This window comes from Palaemon carinicauda, chromosome 13 (genome assembly GCF_036898095.1).
Source record: "Palaemon carinicauda isolate YSFRI2023 chromosome 13, ASM3689809v2, whole genome shotgun sequence".
In the NCBI taxonomy this organism is placed as follows: domain Eukaryota; kingdom Metazoa; phylum Arthropoda; class Malacostraca; order Decapoda; family Palaemonidae; genus Palaemon; species Palaemon carinicauda.
The window spans coordinates 24,115,632-24,142,051 of record NC_090737.1 but is presented as its reverse complement, the minus strand read 5'-3'; the positions used below and the strand labels follow the sequence as shown (position 1 = coordinate 24,142,051).

General features: G+C 40.5%; 1 protein-coding gene across 1 annotated transcript; it reads right to left on the bottom strand.

Annotated features, from left to right (window-relative positions):
* LOC137651907 (proteasome subunit beta type-5-like) lies at positions 1–26,420 on the bottom strand. Its single transcript, XM_068385109.1, has 6 exons — positions 26,164–26,420; positions 23,802–23,952; positions 15,702–15,828; positions 3,235–3,349; positions 2,294–2,498; positions 1–224 (listed from the first exon to the last, which is right to left on the bottom strand). Exons 1-6 carry the CDS (start codon positions 26,296–26,298, stop codon positions 130–132), a joined length of 828 nt encoding a protein of 275 aa, XP_068241210.1. The 5' UTR covers positions 26,299–26,420; the 3' UTR covers positions 1–129.

Genomic DNA, 26,420 nt, shown 5'->3' with positions numbered 1-26,420 from the left:
AACAACTCTCAATATATTTAGAGTACTGTTACACAAGTTATTTCAAGAAAGTTCACAAACTTACATGTGATTATAACTGAAATGTAGCAAATGTGAAAAAAAGATAAAATGTAACATAAACTAAGCCTTTTATGCAGACAATTTTTCCTCTTCATACTTGTAATGCAGATCCTTGCAGTCATCTTCACTAATCTTGATCCAGCCATTTTCTTTGATGTGATAAACTGAAAAACATTATAATAGTGAACAACCAGCTTAAAACACCATAATAATTTCCAGTGCCCTATATAACTGATATCAATATAAATCTAAACTGTTGTTCAACAACTAATGACGATAAAAGTCATACTCCAAACAATGATAAAAGTAACTTAAGTAAAATTTGGGGAACGCTTAAGGGGACTGTCCGCTATGTCTTGTATTTTTTTTCTAATCATTCAAAAAGCACAATTTCCATATATGTTTTAGATATAAATAATACCTTCATTATACAAAAATTTCAAGTCATTTGAAAAAACTTTCAAGATTTATTACCAAAAATCATTATTTAAAAAAAAAAAAATAGGTAGCGATTTCTCCACCAATTGTATTGAAAATCATACCATAAAAAATTTTATAAACCAAATAATTCTTTGAGACAGAATTTTTATTTTCCTTTTACTTTTTTTTAATGATTTCTTCTAAATTTTGCTTGTCTGGATGCAATAAAAAAAAAGTAATAGGAAAATAAAAATTCTGTCACTCAAAATTGTGGGATTTTTATTCCTCTTTCCCTCTAAAATTGAACAATAAATAACCAAGAAAAAAGCTACCAACATGTGAATAAGTATGCTTTTGAGTTATATAAGCTCCAAAAGATTTGCTATAAATTTTTGCTCTTTTTTCCTACATGAAGGCTCCCCAAACAAGGTATCTAAACCCTTAGTGTACTAACACACTTCATGTAAGGGTGTCATGAGTTGCCAGCAGCCTCTCATTGTTGCCAGAGTTTTAGTTAGAATGTTCCGCTTTGAACTCTTTTTCATGTTTCCCTCTCTTCTTGGTTCTTTTTTTGTTGCTCTCTGCTTACTTTTTTTTTTCTTTCTTTGACCTTAGGTAACTTTGGCATTGCTATAAAGTTCATGAGGATGTTGTAGAAACACAATGTACATATGAACTGCAAGTAAACAAACACACGTGCATCATAACTAATCTATGTCTTTGGAGATAGTGGCCGGTCTTCTCCTAGATCGTAGTTCGCCTACCCTCTCCCAATGCCTTACATCTTTGCCAGATGTACGAAATTTTGAAAACATAAGTGAAAAAATCGCTGTATATATGTAAACACAGACATGCAAAGATGATTCTGTCAAACTCAGTCATGCAGACGATGCAGTTAGGATGACTTCATTATTTAAAGCAGCTTTATCTTCATTATTTGTAAAAATAATTGGCTGAAACTTCTGGAGAGTACGTACGACATGTTTCTGTATCCGTTGAAACAGTCAATAACTTGATTTTTTTTTATTTTTTCAAGTTATATTCTCCACCATAGCGGATGGTCCCATTAAGTAACTTTCGCCAATCATTAACAAGGTGTTAGCAAATTGTTTTATGACAGGTGATGGATAGGATGATGAATGTAAGGTATTTGAATATTCTTTCGCTTTTAGTATCGTCACTCCTTTTCACCGAAAACATTTGTATTTTCTAGGCTACCATTTCCAAATAAACTGTAAATCTACCATAAGCAATGTGGAGAGTGCATGTAATTAATTATCCTTTCATGAGAGTCCTCTTTTATGGCTATGGCTCATACCTGAACATCTAGGTAAATTAGCAAAGAAAGTAAGTTCAGTCCATAGGCTCCATTATAAAACCATCTACCAGCAAAGTTAAATTATATACAGTATCATCACAATCACCATAAAATCAATGCCAATTCACAAATTTTCATGTATTACGTTGACAACCTAGATGTTCAGCTATGAATCATAAAAACAGGTACAGTACAATGAATATATCATAGTCCTTGGTTTCACTGTCCCTTTGCTATCCTATCAGCAAGGTAGTAACTGAGCAAATTTTCATGACTACATAAATACATTGGTAAAGGTAAACATTGAAAATGGCCTTGACTACCAAAACCTTATGCTTAGTCTACAGGTCTTTTTTTGTGTTACAATTTATAACTACTGGTAAGTTTATGTTTATTACCCTTTGAGTATTCTATCTAAAATAAAATTAAGTGAAAAATCAATATATGTGTGTTGACCTTCAGCCTTGTACTTCAAAAGCAATTCTTGCCCCTTACCTCTCACAATGCCGCCTGAGTATGCATCACGGTAAGTAGCACCATAAATTGCACGTCTGGCCAAATCCTGAGCCTCGACATCTGAGAGATCCTTACGGTATCCAGTGTCCATGATACCATATGCATTGACAGAGCCAGACCCAACACTGAACGCATTACCAGGGAGACGGTTGCCATCGTTGTCTACGTAATACAGTCCAGGTCCCTAGAAGATATAATATTTTGAGTCTATTAGAACATAAAGCCTTATCAAAAGACTAATTTAGAGGGATAAGTTACTATATCTTCTCACAAGAAAGAATACAGCATATATTTATATTCTAACAGGCTACACTGTACATTACCTTATTGGTTATTAAGTTTTGACACATATTCCACAAATGACTGAGCAATGTGTGCATCAACTTATGAATGAGCAAAAGTAATTGAAAATAAACACCAAGAGATCCTTTATAACTGTCATATTGTATGTATAACTGGCACTTATGATCATTAACTATGCATCCAGCATAAAAAGAAGCTACAGGTAAAAACTGAATGTGTAAGCAGCATCTCAATATCACAAAAGTTGGGAGAAGTCACTTGCTCCTGGAGTCAAAATATGGTTGGGTAGACACTTATTCACCAGACCTCCTCATCTTCTTAAAGAAAGATGGCTCAACTGCTTTGACGAGGACCAAATTTCATAGAATAAAAAGCAAAGATTTTTTCATAGTTTTCTCATTCACTCTAATAGTTCTTCCTATTCAAGGGATCCCTATAGGATTTGTTTTCATATGAGGGGAAAGTCGAGCAGCACTCAGAATTTGTCTAGCTAGGTTAAGAGATAAAATAGAAGAGCTGAAAAGTGAATAGGTAGAAAGAAATTCAGTAGGAATTAAGATGTACTCATTCCAATTGATATGAAATTCAAATAAAAATCAAAACCTTTGCATACTCACCCTCTTATCCCAACCAGCAATCATAACACCCATAGAGAGACCATATCCCTTGTATTGGTACACCATATTAGCCAATAACTTGGAGGCAGCAGCTACGGAAATTCTCTCTCGATTCCTGTTGGGTAATATCTTATATGAAATATGTGAAAATTAAGCAATATATTAGACTTTACAGTCCTATTCTATACAGAACATCAAGACTTATATTTTCTGAAAACACTCGCTATTGATATCTAAATCACTTATAACAAAGAATGAAATAAATAATTAAAATAAAAACTTGAAGTAATGTAACCTATAGCATAATTTGTTAATAAATGTACAAAGACTAACAATAGAGAGTATAAAATCTGGTATAAATTTCACAGTAAGCTGTATTGAGGTGAACAAAATTATACTGTACAGTATACTGATCAGTTGGAATACACAATTCTAACCATCTCTGTAAGGGTGGACTGTCATATGATTATACGAACATGATCTTACTAGTTGTATTGTAAGGATATAATTACAAATGTCTACTTCAAAATGGGGGAAAAAAAATACAGTAGGGTCCCGAATTAAGCGTGTTCGAATTACACAATTCCCCTTTTCCGCGATCGCTATTTTTCAAAAATAAATTTTCTGTATCTGCGAGGCTGTTCAAAGTTCGCGAGTCAAGCACTACAAAATGTATCAAATCTATTGTCTTTTTAAGTATATTGGTAGCCCTAAATACGGTGATTTATAATAAATGTTACAAAACAATATTAACATTACATTTCATTAACATAATTTCATAATGAATAGCCTATTTAAGGATAAAATTCCACATCAACAATGAAATCAACTGTTAACTGTGCGAGTCCAGCAGACAAAATGTAAACAAAAATGTGGTTACGTTCTCGGCAATCTTTATCTTTCTCCAACCTTACGATAATTGTAATGGTAGTGTTAATGATGGTATATTAAACCACTATTTTTGTTTAGTACAGTATATTTAAAAGCCTTATTTTTCCCTCTGGGCGTTCAAGGTTTTCACGAGTAGACTGGGTTCGTTTATCGGCAGTGAATAGCCTAAACTTCGGTAACGAGTCGTCAATATTTTGTGTTTATCGGCAGTGAATAGCCTAAACTTCGGTAACGAGTCGTCAATATTTTGTCATATTTTAAACAGTATACATTTGATTTGCAAACATTGGTTTTGTAGAGTAGACGGTAAAATAAAATCTAAGAGAGAGAGAGAGAGAGAGAGAGAGAGAGAGAGAGATTTCAAATCTCTCTCTCTCTCTCTCTCTCTCTCTCTCTCTCTCTCGTAAGAAATAAAACCATAGTTCACATATGGCAACTTGAGTTTAAGAATGAAATTAACATGAATATTGTTAGTTGTGGCGATCAATTCCTCGCTTCAGGGGGTACACGAAACAAAAACACGACATTCAATTACAACAGCTGATTCTCTCTCTCTCTCTCTCTCTCTCTCTCTCTCTCTCTCTCTCTCTCTCGTTATACAATACTTACAAATAGATGAAGAAACCAAAATCGGTTTTCTTGAAGTGTCAATTAAATACAAAACGAAAAAATTATACCGTGTATACATCCATTTCAATCATAGCTTAAAATACGGTAACCGATTTCGTCCGCAAACCACTATTTTTTAGGAAACACCATTCTATTCCAGAAAAGTTTTACTCTTTAAATGTCAATTGCGCTATAATAAAACATGTACTTATGTTGTTAAATTTCGGGTGTGTTTTAAAAATCGAGTATTGCTAACTTATTTTTGTTTTACTTTTGGCTGTGATCACATCAGCTGATGTCTAGCTTCCGCCCGAATACAATAACAAAGAATTGTTTACACCATTTCTTAACTTATTCAAACCATCTATACAGTTAATATTACATAAACACCAATGTGTTATAACCTATCATATTTATTGTTTAGTACTTTAAAACCATCCCTCTCTCTCTCTCTCTCTCTCACATCGAACGTTATAGCGGTAACCTAATTGTTCGGTGACTTTAAAAATAGGCCTAGTACTTTCTTCTTTTACCTTTTTTTGCATATGGATCCATAATTGAGGTGGGTACAAGTTGACTTATAACTGAAGTTAGGAAAAGTATTTTGGATATGGAAAGGACAATTATCTTTCGTAACAGTTTGGAATTATCGTAAGTTATCACTCTGTCATTAGCGGCAGTTTGCTATTGTGGATTAAACGCATAAGGAAAAAAAAATTTCCAGCTTTGATACGAATTTAGGAATTTATATGGCTACGGTAAGTAAAATATTTGTAATAACATAATGTTTACTAAATGTTTGTAATATCATTAGTTATGACTTAGATCATGTGTGTTTAATGTATTCGTTTGTTTATTATGATCGAAGATGGAGCGTAAACAAATGGAAGGTTTCCGTTTCAGGCGGCATCACAAAGAAAAACATTTCATAAATGGCATTCATTTCATTTATTTGAAAGTTCTAATAAAAAATAATTAGAACATTGGTAATAACAAATTCAACATATAATCTATACTTGGTAAAATTGCTGTCAATTCAAAAACACAGATGTATAAATGCGTCTGTTTCTTCGTTGTGATCAGAGATAAACGTAAACAAAACATTGGTTGTTGTTTTCTATTGTGCTTTTTAGCGTGTTTAGGAAACGCATGATATAAAATCGCCTTTATTTTGATAATTATGATATTTTAATTATAAAATAAATTTTGAATATACTTACCCGGTGAATATATAGCTGCAACTCTGTTGCTCGACAGACAAACTCTACGGAAAAAACTCGCCAGCGATCGCTACATAGGTTGCGGGTGTGCCCAACAGCGCCATCTGTCGACCAGATACCCAGCTCTTATGTAAACAAAGACTCAATTTTCTCCTCGTCCCACTGCGTCTCTATTGGGGAGGAAGGGAGGGTCATTTAATTTATATATTCACCGGGTAAGTATATTCAAAAATTTATTTTATAATCAAAATATCATTTTTAAATATCTAACTTAGCCGGTGAATATATAGCTGATTCACACCCAGGATGGTGGGTAGAGACCAGTAATATATGTTTACATTTTATGAGCTAAGAGTTTTTTATTTCATTTTAGAATTTATCAAAATAACAAAAACAAAATAAATAGGTACCTGGTAAGGAAGTCGACTTGAACAATTACTCTGCCTTTTAAGTACGTCTTCCTTACGGAGCTTCGCGATCCTCTTAGGATGCTGATCGACCCCTAGGAGCTGAAGTATCAAGGGTTGCAACCCATACAACAGGACCTCATCAAACCCCTAATCTAGGCGCTCTCAAGAAATGACTTTGACCACCCGCCAAATCAACCAGGATGCGAAAGGCTTCTTAGCCTTCCGGACAACCCATAAAAAAACAACATTTCAAGAGACAGATTAAAAGGATAAGGAATTAGGGAATTGTAGTGGTTGAGCCCTCACCTACTACTGCACTCGCTGCTACGAATGGTCCCAGTGTGTAGCAGTTCTCGTAAAGAGACTGGACATCTTTCAAGTAAAATGACGCGAACACTGACTTGCTTCTCCAATAGGTTGCGTCCATTATACTTTGCAGAGAGATATTTTGCTTAAAGGCCACGGAAGTTGTTACAGCTCTAACTTCGTGCGTCTTCACCTTAAGCAAAGTTCGGTCTTCCTCACTCAGATGTGAATGAGCTTCTCGTATTAACAATCTGATAAAGTCTGACCAAGCATTCTTTGACATAGGCAAGGATGGTTTCTTAACTGAACACCATAAAGCTTCAGATTGGCCTCGTAAGGGTTTAGTACACTTTAAATAGAACTTAAGAGCTCTAACAGGGCATAAGACTCTTTCTAGTTCATTGCCTACGATCTCCGATAAGCTGGGAATATCGAAAGATTTAGGCCAAGGCCGAGAAGGCAGCTCATTTTTGGCTAGAAAACCAAGTTGCAGCGAACAAGTGGCTTTTTCCGACGAAAATCCGATGTTCTTGCTGAAGGCATGAATCTCACCGACTCTTTTAGCCGAGGCTAAGCATACCAGGAAAAGTGTCTTAAGAGTGAGATCTTTCAGGGAGGCTGATTGTAACGGCTCCAACCTGTCTGACATGAGGAATCTTAGTACCACGTCTAAATTCCATCCAGGGGTAGCCAAACGACGCTCCTTGGTGGTCTCAAAAGACTTAAGGAGGTCTTGCAGATCTTTATGTTTGGAAAGATCTAAGCCTCTATGCCGGAAGACCGATGCCAACATGCTTCTGTAGCCCTTGATAGTGGGAGCTGAAAGGGATCGTCCTTTTCTCAGGTATAAGAGAAAATCAGCTATTTGAGCTACAGAGGTACTGGTCGAGGATACAGAAACTGACTTGCACCAGTCTCGGAAGACTTCCCACTTCGATTGGTAGACTCTAATGGAAGACGCTCTCCTTGTTCTAGCAATCGCACTGGCTGCTTCCTTCGAAAAGCCTCTAGCTCTCGAGAGTCTTTCAATAGTCTGAAGGCAGTCAGACGAAGAGCGTGGAGGCTTTGGAGTACCTTCTTTACGTGTGGCTGACGTAGAAGGTCTACCCTTAGAGGAAGACTTCTGGGAACGTCTACTAACCATCGAAGTATCTCGGTGAACCATTCTCTCGCGGGCCAGAGGGAAGCAACTAACGTCAACCTTGTCCCTTCGTGAGAGGCGAACTTCTGCAGTACCTTGTTGACAATCTTGAACGGTGGGAATGCGTAGAGATCCAGATGTGACCAATCTAGGAGGAAAGCATCTATATGTATTGCTGCTGGGTCCGGGACTGGAGAGCAATAGATTGGAAGCCTCTTGGTCAGCGAGGTTGCAAAGAGATCTATGGATGGTTTACCCCAAGTGGCCCAAAGTCTCTTGCACACATCCTTGTGGAGGGTCCATTCGGTTGGAATTACTTGCCCATTCCGACTGAGACAATCTGCTATGACGTTCAAGTCGCCTTGGATGAACCTCGTTACTAGGGAGATGTCTTGACCTTTTGACCAGATGAGCAGGTCCCTTGCGATCTCGTACAACGTCAGTGAGTGGGTACCTCCTTGTTTGGAGATGTACGCCAAGGCCGTGGTGTTGTCCGAGTTAACTTCCACCACTTTGCCTCGAAGGAGAGACTTGAAGCTTTTCAAGGCCAGATGTACTGCCAACAGCTCCTTGCAGTTGATATGCATGCTCCTCTGACTCGAGTTCCACAGTCCTGAGCATTCCCGACCGTCTAGTGTCGCGCCCCAGCCCACGTCCGATGCGTCCGAGAAGAGAACGTGGTTGGGAGTCTGAACAGCCAGGGGAAGACCCTCTCTTAGGTTGATATTGTCCTTCCACCAAGTCAGACAAGACTTTATCTTTTCGGAAACCGGGATCGAGACCGCTTCTAGCGTCTTGTCCTTTTTCCAGTGAAAAGCTAGATGGTATTAAAGAGGACGGAGGAGTAGTCTTCCTAGTGACACAAATTGTTCCACGGATGACAGCGTCCCTACCAGACTCATCCACAGCCTGACTGAGCAGCGTTCCTTCTTCAGCATCTTCTGGATGGATAGCAGGGCTTGATCTATTCTGGGGGCTGATCGTCTTGTTGTTCAGCAACGTCCTCATCAGAGGGTTCCTCATCCGAAAACTGATGAGGAAACGGCAACGGAGTGGGCAACGTCTGGCTCGCTGAGTCCGGTCGCACTGGTGCATGCGTGACGGAGCCGGACGCAACATCATGGAACTGCTGCACAGTCTGTGAACTGTCAACAACCATGGGTGCGCGAGGAAGCACAGCGTCAACCCGAGACTGTCTAGACCGTCTGGGTTGTGCAGTCAACACCCTACCGGGTTGCTGAGGTTGACGCACTGCGTTGTCACCTCTGCTGGTTGTTGAACATCCTGAACGTCAACAACCACCTCCGAGCGTCGCTTAACGTCATCGTGCGGCTGGCAACCCACACTGGGTCGCATCGGTGGAGGAACCACCTCAACTGGCAGACGCGAGAAGGTTACCTCAGCGTCAAAAGGGCGCACAACCGACCGGTTGGAAGGTTGTTGGCCAGAAGGTTCGGCAGCAACCTTCTCCGCATTAAAGTCCTCTATCAAGGACGCAAGCTTGGACTGCATGTCTTGCAGCAAAGCCCATTTAGGGTCTACGGGAGCAGGTGCGGCAACAGACGGGGTTAGCGACTGAGGCGGTACCGCTTTCCATCCCTGAAAGCCTTGTTTATGCATGACATAATTGTACAGCAAAACTTCAAAGGCTCGAAAACAGCTGTGAAGTTGACCTGTAAAAAACTTGGAGCGTCTCCTGGCCAGGCGCCAGGGAGAGTCTACGAGATTTGAGAAGTCTATCTGGGCAGAGGCATGAACTCCCAAGCCGAGACCTTCTCTCGTGTCATAACAGACTCTCGCTCTATAAGCCAGTTTAAAAGAAGGGAAAGCAAAGGCTGTATCCCCCAAACTCCTCCTGGTGATAAACCAGTCGCCTAGCCAACGTAAAGCTCTCTAGGAGAGCGAGAGAGCACTAGCTTAAAAACAACGGCTTCGAAGTAGCTAGGCCTAGTGTAAGCTCTGACGTTTAGGCGAACGAGGAGCAGCAGTTACAAAAAGATCCGGACAAAGATCCTTAAAAAAAATCATCATGATTTAATTAAAGTCCATAGGGGGCTAAGCAGCTTTAGGCTCCTCTCCATCTGACAGAGTCCTCAAGGGAATATCAGTAGGAGGGGGAACAGCAACTTCCTCATCTACAGGAACCTTGTCCGATAAAAGCTGAGTCTCAAGCAAGGGAGAGACCTACCGTGGTGGCAATGCTTTACAAGCAGAGTCCACACTCACTGGTGCATTAGTAGCGGACCAGAACGCAACGTCATGTAACTGCTTGACAGTCTGTGAACTGTCAACAACTGAACTGTCAACCACAACAGGTGCGTGAGGACGCACAGCGTCCACTCGAGACTGCTTTGACTGCCTAGACTGAGCAGTCAAAACAACTCTAGAATGCGGAGGTTGACGCACAGCGTCAAAACAAGTCAACTCCGATTGTTAGCGAACGTCTAGAACGTCAACAGGAGCATCAGCAAGTGGCCTAACGTCCAAATGCGGCTGAAAATCCACACGAGACCGCATCGAGTGTGGTTCTAAACAACCTGACTGACGTGACTTAGCTACGCCAACGTCAACAGGAAGCACAAAGGAACGTTAGGTTGGCTGAAAGCCAGGATATCGATGAGATAAACGGCTAGACTCAACGGACTAATCGGCAGAATAGTCTTCCATAAGGGAGGCAAGCATATTCTGCATGTCTTGCCATACAACCCATTAAGGATCAACGGAAATGGTTGTGGTAAGAGACGAGGGTAACGTCTGTGACCGCAACACTTTGCCAACAAAAAAGACTCTCGGAGTCTGTGTTACGCTTTTGTTAGGCGGCGAGCAGTTATCCGATGACTGCATAGGGTCAGAGCTGTCCTCATGGCTGTAACCAGGACGCTGGACCTGTCCTGAAAGGACTGACTTTCGCTTAAGGGCTTCAAAACCTTGTGACAGGTTTCTTATGCAAAAAGCCTTCGGATGACGAGGAGAAAAAATGTCTCTCTCGTCTTATGGTAGGGGAGATCTTGGTAAGATACACCCGATACCATAGAGGGAAACGTCTGTTCGTTGATCAAGGCCTCTCGAACCCATAAGTCGTTCGACATTACTTCTCCCCTGGGCTTAGGAGCTTGCAAGAGGTCCCGGACTAGGTGAACGACAGGCACGAACAGACGAACCCTCGGACGCAACACTGTAACACTTTGCACATATCACTTTATCACTTCGATTTTCTGTTTTGCACTTATTTCACTGAAATCGAAACTTTTACTGATTTCTACCTGAAACACGCAATTCTATCCTTCATTAAAAGGTAGTAATTGCGAAATCAGTCGTATAATGCAAGCTCATTAATACCAGTAAAAAACAGAAAACATATTTTAAGATAAAAAATTCAGTGGCTGGGAGAGACTAAACACTAGTTCATATAAACTACGTTTTCAATCTCTCACCGCACATAGCCTGGGGACGAGAATAAAAAACTAAAAACGTTTTATCCTTCCTCCCCGTACAGAGACTAGGGACGAGAGTAACTCGAGAACAACGTTACCCGCTTGAACAGAACGTTTTCTCTCCCCTCTCTCCCTCCGTCTTTATCTCTCTCTCTCTTTCTCTCTTGATTTCGCACCTAAGAGAAGAGCCCAATTATATTTTGTCAAAAAAACATGTTATTTGACTAAAGGAAAAAACTGAAAGGTTTTTCAAATAAAAAGTTCCTTTAAAATAGAATTTAAAACATTTAAGCTAAGAAAGATTGAACAAAACGTCAGAATCGATTTACTCTTACTGCAAAGTGAAACCGTGATACACTCTCTCTCTATCGTAACGATAGAGCGCATGTTGAACGTCCTGAACGTCAACAACTGCGTAGCATAAATAAACTAAACGTTAGTTCATCTTTGAAAACAGTACGAAGACTATCAAAGAAATTCTTTAAAAAAATATTACATTTAAAAAGTTTTAAATCCTTAGCTCTTTAAAAGCTATTTACGATATAAAGGGCTCAACGTTGATTAACTTCGGTTTCCAAGTTAGGACCGCCTACTCTCAGGAAAGGTCGCATATAAACAAAACATTAAAATTTATTTTTATATGTTTATAATAAATGGAAAGTTAATCAAAGAGGCCTAATAAAGGCGGAGAGATATAAAATATATAGAGGAAAATCTATAAATAATTTATAACGTGATAAGACAATTACTAAAAGCCTAAACACACTTCCGTCTAAGGGAAGGGTCGGCCATTTAAAAGTGAAAGAAAGTCCATACTCTCTTTGTCACCATAATTAAATCTATCCAAAACGAGTTCAAGATTTAAGATGAAGATAAAACACCTGCATTGCGAAAGCTCAAAACCAGAATATAGTACTTCACCAATATGATGTGAAAAACTCCAGTTTAGCAACAGCGAGTAAAGTACGTCTTGTCGACACGTCGACAGAGAGAAAATTGAGTCTTTGTTTACATAAGAGCTGGGTATCTGGTCGACAGATGGCGCTGTTGGGCACACCCGCAACCTATGTAGCGATCGCTGGCGAGTTTTTTCCGTAGAGTTTGTCTGTCGAGCAACAGAGTTGCAGCTATATATTCACCGGCTAAGTTAAATATTTATAACTGGATTTTCAATCATACAACAAGCTAGTCTATAGAGTGATGGTTTTGCTATTCACCAGTTGTATTATACAATAGTTATGACAAACATTAAAATTTGTCTGTATTTTGGGTTGTGTTATAACGAGAAATATATAGTGTTTATACCTATCCTGGTTGTAATTTTAACCATTTTACAAGTTATTAGAACTTTAAAGTATATTAAATGTTTTATTTATTTACAAGAACAATTTGATATTATAAAGAAATACAGTATAGTACAAAGAAAGTATTGGAAATGGGTAGTAAACACATTTGAATAGGCAAATTGCTGGTTGCCATGGCCGCAATGGAATTATTTCTGTTAGTCGTGTGTTTCGAAATTCGCGATTTTCCATTTACACAAGGTCATTAATCGACCAAATTCTTGCATAATTCGGACCCTACTGTATATTGTTCACACACGACTATAATGTTCTCATAAGGGAGATGCAAATTCAGTTGTGATGTGGGCAAAAATGTCTGTAGGTAAAATAAGTATGGAAGAAGTGTACTGCAAAAGTGCATACACCGGTTACAAGAGCAAATGAAAATGCATTGTAAAATCAGTCAGTATATTGTATCATAAAATGCAGTTACTGTAATGTTTGGAGGTCTTAGAAGTGACTTATCATTTAACCCATCACTCTAGTTTTTACTACAACTTCCATCAAATACTGTATGTCAATTGAGATCTCTTAATTGCACGTTTTCCATTCTTTTCGGGCCATTCCTACTTATAAACCAGCTAGCCACTTACTAATTATACCTATTCATTATTCCCCACTTGCCCAACCATCTCAATCATATATCCAAGACTGAAAACATCACCATCAGCTACTATATTTCATAAGCTACAAACTTCAAAGAGTACCCCTCTCTTATCAAAAGGACTTCAGAACCTCCTCCATTTTCCTCATTCATAGACGATCACTTTTCCAATCTACTGTGTAGTAAAGCAGTTCCTAGATGCTTGTACACACACATTCTAGCTGGGGTTTACCATCAGGAAACTCTTCTGAAAGTTGATTAGCAATGTTTCCACTTTATCAAAGATATTGACATTTTATTACAGCCACCTCAAATTCGGCTTAACCTTCCAGTATAGTATGTCACCAAGGTAACAAGGTTCATCATCGTTGAAGGCAGTGTGACACCAAGATATCAAGGTTTAACAGCCTTGAAACAATATAATTAACCTCATCTACCATATACACATCGTAAGTCATTTGTTCTAATAACTTTTGTAAAATTCAATTTCTCCTTTGCCACCAACTGTTGATCAATGTAATTAATGACATGTACTCTTGCAGATCCTCTACAGCAATTAAAAGGCCATTATTTGGTACGCACCTTCTCATGTTCCTTTTCTTAACATACAGTATAGTAATCTTAGTTGCATTAGATTAATTTTCCATAATCTTTTCTCCATTCCAGTCCTCTATATTTCAGACATTTTTAAAATATATTCCCATCATATAAAATAGCCTTCCTTTGTCAATTTATAATAATTAGCAATAAAAGGCTAAAATTTCATCCAAGGGGGAAAAAAGATTATCTTGAAAGACATGCCACTAAATTATCTTAACTCTAGACCTTGTCATGGTTTGACCAGTATTATCACTAACTTGAGTTGTTTCAACCACCATTTATCTTCATGAACTTTGTCTTTTTCTTTATCTCAGTACAGGTATTGTTAGACTTTGTAAGCTCAAAAACACAATACTATATTGCATAGTAATAATCCTCCTTGTGTCAGTTCAACAAAGTCAGTTACAAATTTATGTTGCTAATCCTCAAGTATTAAATACAAAAATAAAAAATCACTTTCCACAGTTTTACCTGACATTACATACTGGTTTCTACGTTGTGCAAGGATGATAAAGCGCTGTACTGTACAGAACTGTAATTCACATGGAAGCTTATCAATGTAGTTATCTGAATTTCATAAAATGAACGTAGGTTGATTTTTCGCGTCCAGTACATGTATAGGTCACATAAAATGACAAAAAAACCTCACCTACATAAAAATTCAACTTACAATGGGTCTCTTGGAACCAATTAATGACGTAAGGCAAGGTATTACTATATATAAGTTTATCTTTTCTGCAAGGCATCTTAGTAATTCCACACAATATATATAACCACTGAAGTAAATCATTTTCCCATATGAAGCCAATCCAACACTTTGGTTAATTTTAATTTCTCCAATCTTCCTTCATCCATCTTCTACTGTATACTTGATACCATACTGTGACATTCTTACTCCCCTTTTCCTTTAATATTCCTTCTCACTTCAACCAATTCATGAGTGACTTGGTTATCCAGCAGCTTTCACCAAATTAGAAGTTATAACCAACGGTTCCGGGACCTCAAAGTTCTTCGCCACAACAATCTTCTTCACATCTTTATATGTCACGTCCGCAATTCCTGATTCATACTTGCCCTCCTTTAGAAGCTGGTCAAAATAGTGGTATTATTGTTCCGTCACTTCTCAACTCCAATTTTCACAGCTTCATTTATAAATTTTTTCTTTTTACCTTTATACCTTTTTTGTTTTCTACATTTGATCTACTTTATCACTCTAAATTATGAATCCATCCCACATATACTGTATCTTCCTCTTTAACCTTATCATAATACACAAACCTGATACAGTATATAAGTCTGCACCTAAGTAATGAATATATAAGAAAAATACATTCATGCAAGAATTGTTATTCACCAGGGTGTGGCCCATTTTCCTCATTGATATCTGAGTTGACAGTGACGCTTATAACTTTATTCTCAATCAAAAGATAACCATCAAATACATGACATACGGTAGATAATAATAATCTTCAAAAGAAACATAACTATGGCAAAAACACCAGTAGCATCTAACCACTTTCTCATCTTCAATTTTTACTACGATATTTTTCAAAAGAAATGAAAAAAAAAGCATGTTACAAATCATGGCTCATAACAGATGCAAAACATATTCCTTTGCTTTAACCAATTGTGAGCAATTACAACTGTAAATTGAATCATCATCATCTCCTGTGCCTACTGACGCAAAGGGCCTCGGCTAGATTTCACCAGTCGTCTCTATCTTGAGCTTTCAATTCAATATTTCTCCATTCATCATCTACTTCACGATTCATAATCCTAAACCATGTAGGGATAAGTCTTCCAACTCTTCTAGTGCTTTGTGGAGCCCAGTTAAAGAGAATAGCTATACAGAATTGTACTTATTACGACAATGAGTAGGACTAATGGTAATACAAAAAGTACAAATTACCTGAGCTCATATAAACGACATTGTTTCGCTAAGACACGCTCCCAATACGTGCAGTCGGCTGCTCCTCCTGCCATTGTACCAAGTAAATATGGGTTGATCTCGATAATCTTCTTTACTTGTTGAGAACCTGAAATAGCATACTGTACTGTAGTGTATATCTTCCACAATTCATACAAACACCAAAATTGTAATCAGGCAAAATTTAAATATGAAAAATTCGGACATAATTTGTATTTTTCCCTAACTAATACAAACCTGTGGTTATTTATTTGGACATTCTTTCGGCAAAGCTGGAAGGTAGTCACTAGACTAAAAGTGTGAGCTGGCAACTCTGCCCAAGCGCTTGAGCGGGTAGGCCGGGGGTGGTTGGGTGATACACTTCCACCTCTATATATACTCACAGCTGTGAGCTATGTCACTTTTGATTGCAGGCAGGACTTCTGGGGGACAGATGATAGCGGGCCAATTTATATAAATAACTACAGGTTTTTATTAGTTAGGGGAAAATATAAATTATACCCGAATATGTCATTTGTTCCCATACTAACAAACATTCCAATATTTATTTGGATGACTCACTCTTAGGTGGGTGGAACCGCTAAAATCTGGCATGGACATCGACCTGGTTTTTACCTAGTACAGGTTATGACTGTGGTCTATGGAAAAACTTTGACACCTAGCTAAATATACAAAGTGGGTATAATATCGGCCTGTGCAGATCATTGCTATGAGCATTATGTATGTATTATATGAACACATTCCGAGTTTATATAGGAAATTATATAAATGTTTCCCATTGCTTACCTCGCGGGAAGCAATGGGGACTTGGACAGTATATAAACTTATGACACACTAGGCTACACCAGGGAAGTGATAATTACCTGCAGAGGTTGAAACCAGCTGGCATAGGGACCCATGGTGCTGTCCGGCAAGGGAGGAGAAGATCAAGAAAGGAAGCCAGACATGGTAAGCAGCTCTTCTAGGAGGACACTCCAAAATCAAACCAATATTCTCTATTCTTAGGTAGTCCCATACCCTCTGTACTATGGCCTTCCACTGTCTTGGGTTAGAGTTTTCTTACTTGAGGGTACACTCAGACACACTATTCTATCTTATTTCTCTTCCTCTTGTTTTGTTAAAGTTTTTATATTTTATATGGGAAATATATATCTTAATGTTGTTACCGTTCTTAAAATATCTTATTTTTCCTTGTTTCCTTTCCTCACAGGGCTATTTTCCCTGTTGGAGCCCCTGGGCTTATGGCATCCTGCTTTTCCAACTAGGGTTGTAACTTAGCAAGTAATAATGATAATAATAATACTCTCATTCATCCCAGTCTTAACACGGGTAACCAATGCCCTCAACCAACTGCTACATGTCCAATAAGGAGCCAGAGGGATTCTTCTACCACTTGTTGAGCAGCCCCAATAGGACTGATAGTAAACGTTAGTAAACGTATCGAGTCTCCTATGGGTCTCGTCTTTTAAATAATGGGCTGTAAACGTATTCTGACATTTCCACACGTCCGCCTGTAACACTTAGAACACCGAAAAGTTGCGTTTAAATACCAAGGACGTACTGATGCCCCTTACATCGTGGGCTCTGGGTTGTTGAGCCGGAGGAGGATCAGCCACTAGAGCTCTTTCAATCACCCGGCGTATCCAGGATGAAACAGAGTTTTTAGTGATCCTCCTCTCAACTCTTCCAGAGCTAACAAAAAGTGATGTTAGTCTGGGCCGTGTTGCTGCAGTGCGTTTAAAATAGTATCACAAACTTCTTACTGGGCAGAGTAACAATTGATCTGGGTTATTGGTTACAGAACGTAGACTCATAATCTGAAAGGGCCCGAATCTAGAGTCCAGAACCCCCAGATTTTGAGTCTTAGCAATGAACTCAGGGACGAAGCCGAGTGTCACTTCTCCCCATCCCTTTGAATGGGCGATGTCATATGAGAGGCCATGAAGTTCGCTGACTCTCTTTGCCGAAACTAAAGCAAGCAGGAACGCCATCTTCAAAGTGAGATTTCAATCAGTTGCATGGCGTAATAGTTCCTAGGGAGGTCCTTTCAAGGACCGCCAGTTGCGAACCATGTTTCAGGGAGGAGGCCTGATCCCTGACTGAGGACAAGTGATCTCATAACTCCGTATTAGTAGAGAAAGCTCCAACGAAGAGGAAAGATATACTTCTTTCAGCTTAAAGGCCGAGCGATGGCCTTTCACCGCCGAGAGTGAAAGGAGTTTACCCTCCCGAAGGTATACAAGAAACCACTATTTCTGGGATAGAGACATCGACAAGAGAGATATTCCTTCCCCGACACCAACCACAGAAGACTGTCCATTTAGCCTGGTACACAGAGGCAGAGGACTTACGCAAGTGTCTGGACATTTTCTCCGCAAATTATCATGAAAATCCCTTCTGACAGAGACGCAGGATAGTTTTCAGGCGTGACGTCAATGCGACTGCACGGTTCTGTGGAAGATGTTTGCGTGTGGTTGTTAGAGTAAATCTGGTCGTGGAGGGAGCTCTCTCGGTAGATCTACTAGAAGTTGCAGAAAGACCTGGAACCATTCTGTATGATGCCATAGCAGAGCTACAAGGGTCATCATTACGTTTTTGGATGCTCTGGTCTTCTTGAGCAGCCTTCTCATCAAAAAGAACAGGGGACAGGCGTACATGTCAATGTTGTCCGTCATTGTTCCCGAGTAATTGGAACTTGAGTGTTCGGTGGATCTGCGTGTTAGTTCCACACAGACTTTAGCTGCCACTGCAGGAATCTTGTCCTGAGGCAGCCGTTTGGAACTAGACAGAGGAGAGAGGTTAAGTGACCTAACAGACTCAAACAACGCTTGTGTACTCCTTCGTCTGATGGGAAGACTTTCTGTTGGACGGTGTCTATTATCATACTGAGGTACTGTATACTAGTCTCTGTGAAGGAAGCAGTGAAGACTTCTCGAGATTTATCCCTGACAAAACTCGAGAAGCATGTCTCAGTGCCAGAATCACCTAATCGTCCAGATATCTGAGGAGACGAATGCCGTTCCTATGAGCCCAAGGTGACACTAGGGTGAATACTCTGGTAAAGACCTGAGGAGAGGTCATGAGACCTAAGCACAGAATCTTGAACTGGTATATTTTGTCCTTGTGTATGAATCTGAGATACTTCCTTGAAGATGGATGGATTGGGATCTGGAAGTATGTGTCCTTGAGATCCAGAGTGCACATGAAGTCCTTTGGTCAAACTACCTGAATGACCGTGTCTGCCGTCTCAATTCTGAACAGAGTCTGTTGAACAAACTTGTTCAGAGGGGAGAGATCAATGACTGGTCTCCAGCCCCTGGTTGCCTTTTTCACTAGAAAAACTTGACTGTAAAAGCCTGGAGTCCCATCCATAACCTCTTGAAGAGCGCCCTTCTGCAGCATGGTCTGGACTTCGGCCCTGAGGGCCAGATCCTTTGTGGATCCCCTAGCATAGAAGCTTAGATGTACTGGATCCCGAGTCAGAGGAAGGAGAGATTGAATGAACGGGACGTGATACCCCCATAGAGATTACTTCGATCGTCTAAGGATCGGACCCGTGAAACTGCCACCTCTGCCAGAGGTGCTGCGAGCATCCTCCCACAGGTGGAGAGTAAAGAGGAATGCCATCCCTGGCGGGAGTGACCACCTCGGCCACTGCCCTTCGCTCCCTTATTACCTCTGAAGGACTTGCTCCCCTTCTGGCCTTTGGACTGAAAGGGCCGCTTAGACACCTTTGAAGGTCCCGAGGACCTAAAAGTCGAAGGACGAGACAAGACAGCCTGCTGACTGCGGGCAGTCTGGGAAGGTCTTCCATGGGACCTAGAAGTCATGGCCCCGGAGTAGAGAATCATTCGACGATTTCCTCCATCATTCAGCAGCCCCCTCAATCTCCTCTGGAGCAAAGAGAGAACAACCCTCAAGGGTGGAATTCCTCAGACCAGAGACTTCCACCTTTGGCACCTACTTATGGAATTGCCCAATGACTGTGTCCCTTCTCTCGAGATTAGCGTTCGCCCACAAGTTGACATGGTGCGATAAGAACAAGAGTTTGGGTGCCCGACATCAAGGAAGACTCCAAAGACTTCCTAGATGACTCCTTAGAAAAGATCATGGGAGTGCACTATGGAGCCCAAGGATCCTAACCACAGATCAAGCCAGGAAGCAGCCTGCATGGCGTACTTCGCGCCTCTCTCTTTGTTGAGAAGCTCAAGTGCCGAGAGGGAGGCCCTCAAAGAGGAAATGGTTTGAGCTGGGAGACCCTTCGTCAGTGACTCAACCAAGGGGTTGAGGGACGTTTTGGAATGAGGTTCCCCATGGATCTCATAGTACTTTCTTTGCAGGACAAAGGGAAGTGGCAAAGATCAAGAGAAGGAACATGCTCTCAAGGAATGGAAGCCCTGACTATCTCTGCAATAGCCTTCCTTCTGGCAGCCATCAGGGCTTTAGACCAGGGGAAAAGTTGCACTGGTTCTCGAAGATCTCATCGAGAACTATCTCCTAAGTCCCCTGAGTAGAGATAAAAGGAGTTGGTAGCCCATTGATGGCCCTCATGCAGGAGAGGACCTGCCAAAAGGTATGCTCCGACTCATGTCTCTCTTGCTCAGAGTGAAAGTTCAGACTAGAGGCACTAGGAAGATTGTCATCGTCCGAGTCATAAAGCTCACCTACCTCCAGGCTCACGTCCAGAGCTTGGGGTAGGTCAAGGTCATCAACATGATCTATCGAGGGACCCCACCACAGGGGACTGTCTGTGTGCCTCTGCCAACTGAGCCTCCCTTGCTGCAGCATTCTTCGGCTTGGTTTTAGCATCCTTAGTTTCCCTTCGCACAGGGAAGCGTTCCTCTTTAATGTTGGAAGGAGGAGCTTGCGAGGATTTGGGGACACTAGTAGCCGAAGCCTCAGAAGCAGGAGCCGTAGGGTCTTCCACAGGTGGAAGGCACTATATCAATCTCTTGAGGATGGAAGGGGTGAAGAGAGATCTCCCTGGGAGAGTCGATGTCCCTACTAGTTCTAGGGCGGAGGAGATTGGCATGCGGTGGAGTCATGCCTCTCATCCTCCTCTTCTACTTCTTTGTTATGATCTCCCTTGCCTTCGCCATTGCAAAGGGAAGGTTGGACATGTAGGAATCAGAAGAAGGCACTATGGCAAAAGATCGAGGTGGAGTGGATCTACATGCTTTGTCTGACAATGGTCTCCTTCTAGGGTCAACATTCCCAGGAGACAAACTCGAAGAATACTCCAAGGGAATTTGTGGAGTAGCTCTGACTGGAGCAGTGGAAGGCTGTGGCGGTGGAGGAGCCACACCCAAGGACTTCTGCAGGGTGGTGAGGAAGGTGCTGACCCATGCAGAGTTTTCAGCATCCTTTGGCAAGTCCTGGGTTTCCCTTCGAACTTTAGGAGGAGCTCATCTCTTAGGGGAAATCCTGAAGAGGAAGCCTGCTCTGACTTAGGGGAAATCCTGGAGAGGAAGCCTGCTCTGACTTAGGGGAGAGCCTTTGAGGTATCAGGAAATGCTCCTTCGATTGACAAGGAGGAAGGTCCAGTCTAATAGGTACATTAGCATTATTATTACGAGGCTCCTTAAACCCTTCTGGGAAGGGTATAGGCCTGCCACTAAAGGTGGTAGAAGCCGAAGGCGGAGGTTTTGGTACCGCACTTGCTTGCTTGCGATTCCAAAACCTCTGCTTGCGAGCTGCTCACAGAAATAGTCAATTTGCACGTAAAATCGCGAGTTTTACACAAGAACTGGCGCACTTCGCGAGCAGAAGTGCTTGCAACAGAAGCACTAGGAGCCAAAGTGGATGAAGGAACCCTTGGGCATTCCTGCTGCCGCAAAGGAACAACTACGCAAGACCATGTCGGCAGAGACTACCTCTGAGTAGGAGGCAACATTGAGCGTTGGTGAATGCGTTACAACAGGATGTGATGTGGAGCATTGCGAAGGCAAATGCTCGCTAAAGCACCCCAGGCGGAAAAGGGCAGTGGAGCTTTAGGTGGATACCTATCTAAAGAACGGTCTGTCTCATGATTAGGGTAGGCTATGTCCGGGGTCGTTTGGGAGATGGACGGGTTGAGGGGCGACGCGCTGATGGACTGCGTGAACACTTACCTCTACCTCTAGACGAGGAACGTCTAGACCTCGATCGTGAACGTACTGTTTGCGATTGGGAGCGTCAAGCTCTCAATGGAGAATGGCGTGAACTTTGAGAGTGCCTAGCTCGCAAATGTGAGCGTTGGCTACGCGATCGTGAACATCGATCTTGTGAACGATGCCCTCACAAGCGCGAACATCACCCTCTCGAGCGCCGTCCTCGTGATCTACAATGCGAGCGTCTGGACCTAGGTCTAGACATGGATGCTTGGGATTGTGCATGGCGTGATCGCAAGACTTCTCCTAGTGAAGAGGAACGCCTCCTAGGACAGCGTTGCGACCATTGGTCTCACGAGCGTGAGGCCCGAGAGCAAGAGCGCTCGGATCGCCATGACCTACGATCCTGATGATCTTCAGATTGTCATGAACGACGATCGGGAGAACAGTGTCCCGAGGGATGATATGGTGAAGATCGACCCTGAACGCCACTGGATTGGGTGTTGGTCTCTAGAAGATCATCAACTACAGCTGCAGCAACCCTGCGGGGAGAAACGGAAGGCTGAAGGTAATCGGACGACAATGTCCTAGGATGGCATGTGGGATCATCGTCAACAGGAGGCCGTTGAAGGGGTGAATGTGAGTGATCGACTCATCCACGCGTGGAAGGTCCAGGATGGGTTTCGCAGACCTCAAAAGCGAGAGATGTTACGAGCTCTGGAGAAGGGTCGTTCCTGGCGCCACGCCCGAAGGAGTCGAACGAGCTCTTCCTTCATAGGAGGTGCAGAAACCCCTAAGGACGGATAAACCTGTAAAACATCTGCAAGGGAAATTGGCTCCCTGGCGGCTGGAGGTGAAGTTGCTCCTCTACAGGAAGCAACTAAGCCCCCAGTATCCAGGGATTGCCAAAGAGTTAGACGGTCTGCACTCCTGCCCTCGTAAGATTGCGAGTGAGAAGAAGCTTTAGAAAGAGATTTAGGGCTTCGCCTTTCTACACCGTCCAAATTTTTCCCACTGGGAAGCAGGCCACTTCCTACACTCCATGCAGGGTGAACCCTACTCGCAACGATGCCCTCTGCATGATGGACACAAAGAGTGCGGGTCTGTATCCAGAACCGATATAAATGTACTGCACGCATCACCCTCGCGCCCAGGACAGGTTCGCATTGGAAGAGAGCAAGCACACCTGACAAAGAAATGATAAATCAAAATGCCCAATGATGGCCTTGGAAGAGATAGGAGTAACGTCTGATCTCTAACTAAGCCAAAAGAAAGTGACGTAGCTCACAGCTGTGAGAGTATATATATACCCAGCCACCCCCAGCCTACCAGCTCAAGTGGTTAGGCAGGGTTGCTACCATGCGCTTTTAGTCTAATAGCTGCCTTCCAGCTTCGCCGAAAGAGTATCCAAATAAATAACGGAAGGTTTGTTAGTATGGAACAACTAAAAAACAGCTAGAATTATCAAATCCATAATAATTTCTTTAAACATATTTAGTCCTGTATTATAAATGATAAATTATAATTTACCTAATACTCCCTTCTACAAATTACAGACTAACACAAATCTATAACAAACTCAAACAATCGTTATGCTCAACTGATTCAACTAACACCCATCTTATCCTATACATCTATACAATATCCAAAAACTACCTTTACCTAGACCAAACAAAAAAGCCTAGTTGCTAAAGGAACACCCCTAGAAAACTGTGTAACCACTTCTTTTGCATTTTATTCAAGGCTCAGCTCATGAACTTCCAAATGATAACCCATTTCTAACTTATTTTGAAAGATGAAAAACCAAAATAATTTTATGATGTTAGGAATAAAACTGATACAGCAGTTCAACCAGACCACTAAGCTAAAAATCTCATACCGTACACGGATGCCTATAATAAACAGATTGCTGTAATTTAAATGTGAAAAACACTATACTGTAATAAACAGATTTCAACAGTGATTATGCAACAAAAATATAGTATATCCTCACCAACATATTGTCCAGATGTAGCCCTTGAATCAGCAGCTAATACTACACCACCATCAAACTTAAATCCAAGAGTTGTTGTTCCATGAGCAAAGTTGAGTTGAATTTTTTTCCCCGTTTCATCTACAAGGAAATCTCCGACCTGTGATTCTGACTGAAAGGAAGAAAGTTTTTCATTAGAAGTCAATTTCACTTTTGAACATAAGGCATCAAGCAAATCAATTAATTTGTTAGTGATACTTTCCATAAATAAATATCTCTGCAAAAATACCAAATTTCTTGACATTTGCCACCAATATACATACGCACATCTAGAGACAAAATTTTGACATAATAAACAAGGTCAGGTTGGAATAGATTTCTGTATTTTAATTTTGTTGCCTGCAACATTTCAAAATCAGGTTAGATAGAAAAGGGGGTTGCAGGAATGCCTGTTTTAATTTACATTTTAATGTATTGGATCTTTGACTCCATGCATTCTTAAAGATGGCAGCTCACCTTTACCCTCCAACCCAAGCAAGGATGGTAAAGTTTTACTGTATTACAGATTCTCATTACGAACAGAAAATATGTTTTCCTGTAATAAATAACGTGATTTACCTGAAATTGTTTTCCCCACCCAAAACCCCAGGTTCCCACTGGGGGTCACCCATTATCGTAGGATATGGATATGGATATAGATATATATATATATATATATATATATATATATATATATATATATATATATATATATATACATATATATATATATATATACAGTATATATTTCTGAAACTATTCATTTGCGACGGGAACGAGTGTCATTTTCGAAGAGCGGAATTTTTTCTAAAGAAAAAAGTAGTTTTTTTCCTTGGTTACATTGCCCTGTAATACAGCACAATAATACCAGGATATGGCTACTAGGTTAGGTTATGTGGTTTGTTTAGGTTATGATTTAATATGGTTGTGGAAGGTTCCTGGTTCCTTATTGCTCACTCCGCAAAATAGATAGATAGGTTCAAAGCTTCTAAGCTTATTCTTATTATAGTTATTGAGTTTATATCATCTGTGCCTTAAATAAATTATCATAATGAGGTTCTCAATCTTTACTTTTATTCCCTTCTACCTTGAAATTAGATAGGGTAACACCTTGCTATCATCAGTTTTAGCACCTGTTGTGGTAATCAGTTTGGGCTTCTTAAACTCTTCTTTTATATGCATTGCCCTATCTATAAATGCAGCCAGATCCCTGCTAGGATTTTTCAGCGTACCTAAACTTATTTCTATATTCTTTAGCTGTTCTAACTTTGGGCATAAAAATAAATGTTCTGTAGTGTCTTCTTCCTCTTTGCACAAGTCACACAAATTGTCATCATATTTTCCCCTGAAATTTGCTTTCAAGTTGAGCATATTTAATCTTGCTTTCATCACAAGGGATGCCTTATCCAGGTACATTTCTCTGATATAAGGCAGAGGGCCATTTCCTTTAATAAATCTTAATTTTTTCATTATTTTCTTTTTTTCTTCAATAGTTTCTTCTATTTTTCTATAATTCTTTTCTTGATTTCTTTTTTCAGGGTCCTTTTCCCCCAATTTCTTATTTCTTCAACTTCCATGCCATATTTACTGCAGATTTCTTCTACGCTCTTGCTCCAGCACTTCCCATACGGGTTCTTCAACTGATCCTCAATTATCTCTCTTACTAATCTTTTTTCCTCGGAGTTTATGATGTTATGGAAGAGCATTAATTTTTTATATTCTATTTTGCAGGACATCGGCCATATTCCTGTTTCTGCAAGTATGCCCCAATACGAAGTACTCGCAGGTAGTTCATACATATTTCTTATTATCTTGTATTGGAGGTTTTCTAGATCTTTCATATCTTTGTTCCTAATTACACTCCAGGTCTCCCCGTGTCACACGGGGGCCGAAGTCCCCAAGGTAGGTAAGGATACAGCAACTAGGTTAGGTGGTTTAACGACCGCCAATATACAAAGGCTGAGTGATTTATTTAGGTTAGCTGGTGGCCTTGTTTATTGCCGATTCTACATGTGCCATTATTCGTATGTTAATACAGATTCTTCAATTCATTCCCTACCTAAAAAAAACCGGGTTCCCTCTGGGGTCCCCCAATATTGGAAAGGTTAAAAAGGGTAAAAATACCGTTCCTCTTCAATAAAAAAAAATGCCAGCTTTACATAAAGCACAAAGTAATTCATCATAGAAAAATCAAAATTAATAGTGGCGTTGCTATTGTACAGAATTACCAATTTTATCAGCAAGGGCTTCGAGAATCGCAAAGCTATTCTAAAGAAACAGAACTTACGAACAGGTATAATTAGCTTATCATTTAATAAAAGAAGTATAAATTTCGGTGGTTTACCTTAGGTATAGGGGGAAGCAATAACTGGTACTGATTGACGAGATTTTCTTCTTGGGGTAGACCGGCTTCATCTCCGCACGACCAAAATTTAAAATATTGAGATCTAGAGATCCCATGCAATGTCTCTAAAGCCATACTTATTCAAAAGATTCCAATAATCTTGCAAATTGTCACCCAAAACTTTGCCGTATACAAACTCACAGAGACAGACAGTAAGGTGTTACGAAGTTAGCAAACAACTTTTACGGCTTCACACA